This window comes from Thalia democratica, chromosome 4 (assembly GCF_965202585.1).
Source record: "Thalia democratica chromosome 4, ktThaDemo2.hap1.1, whole genome shotgun sequence".
Taxonomy (NCBI): domain Eukaryota; kingdom Metazoa; phylum Chordata; class Thaliacea; order Salpida; family Salpidae; genus Thalia; species Thalia democratica.
This window is the reverse complement of record NC_139168.1, coordinates 56,083,965-56,091,212: the sequence shown is the minus strand read 5'-3', so window position 1 is coordinate 56,091,212 and position 7,248 is coordinate 56,083,965. Positions and strand designations below refer to the sequence as shown.

Below are 7,248 nucleotides of genomic sequence, written 5' to 3'. Positions count from 1 at the left end.
AACAATATTCCCTAATCCCAAAACAACATTGTTTATTTAAAGGACTTAATTTCATTCCAACGCGTATATATTTGCGTTTGTCTTTCAAATACGCGTTAAAGTTAGTTGTTTTACTTACTGCAAGACGTTTCATTAACTAGTTTTGAGAATCAAGAAAACGTCTACATCGTTAGTGTTTAGTTGAACTTTACGATTGTTAATACTTTTTATAGATTTTATTTGTGTTGTGATTTAATAGTTTCTTTCTTGAGAATTATTAATTATTGTTTTAAATAAAGTAAATTGCATTTATTCAAAGTGTGTTTTATTCATAACTTAGGAATAAGTTTTGTAACTTTATTACTGTAAGCTACTCGCAAGTAAAGTAGTCAGTTTATAAGTTACTGGAGACCACGTAGTTAAGACATAAACATAAACTAGCATTAAAACATATCCTATTTGGTTTAAGTGGAGACCACGCAATGTCTATTAAGAACCTTGTAGTCCCTACCCTACCACGCTACTAAGCATAAGTAAAAACAATTAGTTAGTTCTGGCCAAAAATGTTAAAAGGCACTGCTTTGTTTACTCGAATGTAAAATTACTAACTTAAAACAAACCAAAGTTTATAAGCTTCGTTGCTAAATTACCATAGTAACTATTAGCATTTAACAACTATGGTTCTGTCTGGCATTTATTTCTAATTCTGTTTTCAAAGCAGGGCCGTTTAAAATAAAGTTTAACTAACTAGCAATTTTAAAAACTTTTACTTTTTTATCTCTACTCGTTTATACTAGACTTGGCAATTTTTGTTTAGAAAATAATTTCATTAACAACCGCTACATTTAGGCTATACTCAAGTCTCAAACTCTAGTAATTATGACTCGACTCATTCAGATTTCTTTTAATTGCATGCAGTCAGTCACTATTTAAATATATATTTTTTCATTATGACGGATAGAAAATTTAACTTAAATAAGTTTTAAAATATCAAGTCCGATCAACCTTTTAGGTTTACTTCTACTCTACTAATACTAAATTTTATCCAATTTAAATAAAAAAACTGATATATCTACATAAGTAATATTAGTTAACTGTAAATTTATATTTTAATTTTTCGTAAATTAGTTGAAAAACTGTTTTTAAAAAAAATGTTTAAAACAATAAGTTAAAAAAAAATTGGTTATAATAATTTTTTAAAGTAACGTCTTTATCTATCATTTTATAATAAATTAAATATTCTGTTATTTCACAATTTAAATAGTTACCTCTTTAGTTAAATAAACTGTAAAACATAAAAGTTTATTTTAAAATTTTTCTATTAAAAAGCTGTTGTCTAAAAAATTTGCTTCGAAAAAAAAAACTGATAACTGTATTGCATTGAGTACTAAATTGGACATTTTCTGCCACGTGCTGCCAAGTAGCTTTAGTTTTACAATTTTGTATCTACATAGCAAAATTACTATTGCATTCATATTATTGAATATTATTAACTTGACAGTGCAAGTTATAAAAATAAACAATCAGTGCCATTTCTATTAAAATTTTCAGTATCTGCATCCAAATTTATTTCATTTTACACATATAATAGTATGTCTTATGAAGTTTAAAAATTCCAAAAGCAAACTTTATCAAATTGATAACTAAGAAGTTATTTTCCAATAGTTTGAGTTTTAATGTTAAGATTTTAGTCTTGTGAGTATCTGCCAATTATGTTTACTAAGAGTTCTCTTTTTGATTAAAAAAGGTAGATTTTATTAAACGATAAATTAATGTTAGTTGTTTTAAAGTAGAATTACTCATGTTGTAACTTACTTGCTTAACTTTATAAAAAGTTAACTGCTATTGTCAAGATAAACCAAAGTGAGACTGATGCCTTCCTATATTAATTACTAAATATTTTAAAAAAATTGTCTACATTTTGACCACTGGATTTAAATATTGCAATTTTCAACTTGTTTTCAAAGTTAAAAAAAATATATATCTCATATGCCATCAGTCTATTTCATAAGTAGTCAAAATAGATACAATCAAGGTTCTCACTTTCCTTATTTCCCTTGTTTTATATATTAAAACAGAAAATGAAAATTTAGAAAAGAAAAAACTATATTTTAAAACTGGATCAATAATACAGTTTCATTTTGTTTTATACTTAATAGTTAAAATAACTTATAAAAAAATCGATAGTGATAACATGTAGTGTTAATTTAAAACTGTATATTAAATTTTAATATTAATTAAATATTTTTTTGAATAACATAGTAGCATAATTTTATTTAAAGCAACTTAAAATAATTAACTAGTATTTATTTTTAGTTTTAGTGGTAGTTTTTATTTTAAGTGGTAGTAACAGCTATTTATTAATAAGTTTGATTAATATCATTATTAATTTTTTAAGTGTTATAATATAAGATTTTTTCATTTTTTACAGTATAGTTGTTGTAACAATATTTATTATCAGGGTTGCCATAAAACCTGGAATCCAAGAAAAACCCAGAATATAACAATTTAGGCAGTTTTGAAACACCTAGAATTTTAAACAAAAATTACTAAAATTATTTTGAAAAACCAAAGTTTTAAACTCTTTTCACACTTAAAATAAACAAATTTTGATTAATTACAGTTATTTATCATATGAAATATTCATTTTATGATTTATAGTTTTATTTATTATAAAATTAATTTAGAATAACATTACAGTATTTTTATGTATTTTGCTTGACAAAACAGTTTTTTACCTTAAAATTATTCTTTAACCGAGAATGGACAAAAAAAATGTATTTTTAAAAATTTAGAGAAATTTAAAAAACTTGTAAAAAATTCAAAAAATAGGCGACCCTGATATTTTTTATTTTTATTACCATTTAGTTTTTATATATAGTTTTTGTCAAGTCCTGTATTTTTAAAGAGAAAGTTTTATTTCTCTAAGACAAGGTTGCAACTCACACAGGATACTCAGGATTTTTTGAATATGTTATTTAAACTCAGTCTGGCTCAGGGTAGTTCTGTTTTTTTTATCAACTCTCAGGTCAATGGTTTGATTATTGACTTCATAAAAAGTCATAATAACTCAAGACAGTAAGTTGTCCATGACATTTTTTTTAACTCAATGAGATGGCAACCCTGTTATGAAACACATTTTAAGTAGCATAATATTTTCTTTCATTAGTTTAATTTTCTACTTACAAGAAAAAAAAAAGTACTTCAAAAATCCTAGAAAAAAATTAGAAAACCTTATTAAAGTATTTAAGAAGTTAAGTAAGTTTAGATCCAGCCAGTTTTTCCAATTTTTAACCTTTTTTTTAATTCAAAATCCTCATAATTTTCTAAAAGTTATCTTGCAGAAAACATATTTCAATACCTGAAATACTAATTAATAACATTCTTTTTGTAAATACAGTTTAGTGTATATAAAAAGCATGCTAAGTTGTTTATAAATAAGTTTTGTTTAGAATTTTTGTATTATTTTAAACATGGGTATTAAGAAAAATGCAAATAGGCTTAAAAATATTGCTTTCAAAAACCTTGAAAAAATATTTTTCCTTAATTACAGCATTTCTGAAATTTTTTGTAGCTTCTTTACCACTTATGCTCTAGCATGAGAAAAAAGTTAAGGAGTTTTCCTTGAAACTTTTTAAGTTATATGACCCTCAGTTTTTACAAAAATTGCCCTAAAAACACATATAAATTTTGAAAACAATTTTTTAATGATATTTTTAAATAATTTATGATAATTAGGAATAAGAAGTATACCATATCACAAAAAAAAGTAAAATTAATAGATAGATTTATAATTCAGGTATTTTCGTATAGTTTTGCAAGCTTTAATTTTGATGTTAAGTTAAGAAGTACTTAGTGTAGTTTTTAAACAGAAATAGACTAAAATTGACCACACTTTAAGTTATATAACTTTTGAAATGTTTGCAGCAGAGAAGAAATAAAACCAGTTTTAGAATGAAGAAATTCAACCATAATCTATTTAACTAAGTAAAACTCCTAGTTAAGTTTTATAGTCACCAAAAAGTCTAATTACTGCTTGCAAGCCAACTGTGTAGCAGGGTTGCCACTTAACCTGGAATCCTGGAAAAACTTGGAATTTGACAATTTAGGCAAAAATAACCTAATAAAAACTGGAATTTAAGAAATTTTGAAAAAAACCTGGATTTTTTTATTAATTTTAACATTTTCAGTAGTAAAATTTTGATTTGAGACAAAATCTATCATATAAATAAGATTTTTTTTGTCATCATCGAAATTTTTTTTATTTAAAAACACATTTAAAGTAACTTTACAGTATGTTTTCAATGTTTTTATAGAATTTAACACATTTTCTTATATAGAAATTAATTTAAACTAAAAATAGACCCAAAAATGTGTACTTTTAAAAACCTGGAAAAAATTTGGAAAAAACGAGTGGCGACCCTGTGTGTAGACAAGGAGTTTGTAAACTGTGGCCCTCAAAGCAAAAATTAGCAGTCTGCAATGTACTATTAAGCTTAAAACATATTTTTTAACTTTTTTTTTTCTTTCTAAAAACTTGATGTTGATAGTAAAATTTTACTATAACAAATTTTTTATTAAGTACCAAGAGTTTATTTACATTAGTTTATTACTTAATCATATTAAATTATCTATGAAATAATTAAGTCTATACTTACAGGTTATATAGAACGGTTCATCTATGTATTTTAGATACTATTTATATTACTAAAGGCCGTAGGGGTGTCCATGTTGGTTATTACAAGTTGATCTTATATTAGAATTTAAACTAAGTTTTCAGGTATTTTTAACCACTTAATGAAATTCAAAGTAACTTTCGAGATATAAGCAATCAAGGTCAGTGACCTCAATAGGTTTCTTATAGAAGGTGCAAATTAAATGGCTAAAAAATAATATTTCACAAAAAAAATATGTTTTCCTTAATTTTTCAACTAATCTTCTTCAAAATTTTACATTAAGTCCATCACTAATAATTTAATCTATTTGATGCATAGTTTTTTTTTGAAAAATAAAAGTTTATTAAAAAAAACACCAATTTTTCTGTTTATTTTTTTAATTATTTAAAAAACACAACATTAAAAGTCTTTTAAACTATATAAAATGTTTCCTAAAAATTTGAGGTCTCTAGCTCAAAAAATAAAGGAGAAGATAGATTTTTAGTGAACTTCTAAATTTCTGAGAAAATTGACAGCGACAAAACTTTGATTTATACATTTGTATTAAAAACTTTTTACAAAAATGTCTGTATCTCAAAAACTAATTTAACAATTTATGCTCTATAAAAACTGACTTGTAATTTATACTTTAAGAATCATGTATGAGCCAATGTTAATTTTTGTAAAATAAACAGTGTTGCCAAATTGGAATCCTGGAAAAATCTATAATTTGACAATTTAGACTAAAAACCTGGAATCTGAAAAATTTTGAAAATAAAACCTGGAAGTTGTAACAAAAATCACTAAAAAACCTGGAATTTTAAACAATTTTTACGAGTTAAGTAAAAAATTTTTAAATTGACACAAAAAATCTACCATAAAGATTAAAAAATGTCATCCTCAAAATTTTTTATATTAAAAAACATTTGAAGTAGCTTTACAGTATCTTTTTTTTTATACTATTTAACACAGTTTTTTACTTAAAACTTAACTTTAAACTTAAAAAATACCAAAAATGTGTAAGTTTAAAAACCTGGAAGAAACTTTGAAAACCTGGAGAGAGTTTGCCTAAAACATTTAGCAACCCTGAATAAAGTTTTAATCAAACCAATCATCAGACCCTAAGCTTTCGGTAGACTGAGACCTTGTTTTGGTTCTTATTGAAACTCGTCTGTCAGCCCCATCAAAAAACTTGCATCTACAAACCGTATAACATGATTTACAAGGAAGCATTGTCTTGCCTATTGGACTATGTGTTAAACATTTCATGGCAGAAAACAATTCTGACCTCAGTGATCAACACCATAAAACTGGTGGTCGTATGATTGAATTGGTATGATCAAATTTTTATGTTAACTTGAGCTTGTCTCAAAGCATAAGAAAGTCCAAGCTTAGGTTCTGTAGACATTGGCAATATTTTTGTTGAACGTATTTATATTAGTGTTATAGAATTGTTTTTGAGAATTTTTTAACACTTTTTTTATAAATATATTTTAATACACTCAAAGTTTGAAATTATATTAATATTTGTTTATAAAAGAAATATTAATTTACATTTAACATTAAATACTGTAATACTAAAAGATATTTTTTAAATTAAACAGTAGTGTAATGTTTCAAAAATTTTAAATCATTGTATTCAAAATTACTTTTTATTTTTCTTCCTATAGTTATAATTTATAAAATTCTTATTTACATATAGACTATTTGAATTAAATCGTTGTACTTTTTTATAAATCTCTACTCTAATATATTTAATATATTTTAGAAAACTAAGTTAATTAACAAATACCAAAATTTTAGAAAATTTTAAATAGTTACAACTCAGCATGGCATTAAACTCCATGAGCAGTGCAGTAGTATCACTTACATTATCACTGATGCTTTACTCATCTATGCAGTTTTTCAAAATACAGCTTGCCTCAACTGAGATTTACACAATACTGGGGGGTTTTATGGGCTCTTGTCTTTTTGTTACTTTACTAACAGCAATGAACAATTTAGAAAATGTGTTTCTTGATGATTACTTCCAAGCAAAAGTTTTCCCAGAAGTGTTTGTGTGTCTTGGTGCTGCCATGTTTTCATCTGCAATGGTTCATCGCGTTAGTGTTACAGTCTGCTTACTTTTTTCCATTGTTCACTTGGTTTTTATAAATAAAGTTTCTGGATCCTTTTACCAAGCTCCAGTTGAAGCAAGCGCACTCAAATTGAAAAACAAAAGGAAGAAGCAGTAATTACATCGATCTCCTACTGAGTTTTCATATTTTTACTTCGTTTAAAAAGTGTTTGTGTTTTATTTTAACTCTATTTACTACAGTTACATTCTATGTGTATTAGTTTTTAGAAGTATTTGGTTACTTGGTTTATTTTTTGTACAATTATAATTAAGTATTAAACTAATACATAGTTATTGTAAGCATTTAACACACTTTGTATACTACTGACATTAAATTTTTGTATATGTACTTATAAATATCAGCACTTTATACGTGTTTCAAAAACATTTATTTTAAATAGTTTTTATACTTATTAAATTTATGTTAACATAAACGTGCTGTTTGTTTTTTTTTTTTTTTAATTACTAAAACTATTCATTACAAAAGCTTTTAACTTA

General features: G+C 24.7%; 1 protein-coding gene across 1 annotated transcript; it reads left to right on the top strand.

Moving 5' to 3' along the window:
- Window positions 1–6,463: 6,463 nt before the first annotated feature.
- On the top strand, window positions 6,464–6,868 carry LOC145833453 (dolichyl-diphosphooligosaccharide--protein glycosyltransferase subunit KCP2-like). Its single transcript, XM_082940630.1, has one exon. It carries the CDS (start codon window positions 6,464–6,466, stop codon window positions 6,866–6,868), a length of 405 nt encoding a protein of 134 aa, XP_082796756.1.
- Window positions 6,869–7,248: the final 380 nt, after the last annotated feature.

Bases quoted from the DNA above. Each gene is read 5' to 3' on its own strand.
- LOC145833453 (XM_082940630.1), top strand. From the start codon at position 6,464: ATGGCATTAAACTCCATGAGCAGTGCAGTAGTATCACTTACATTATCA.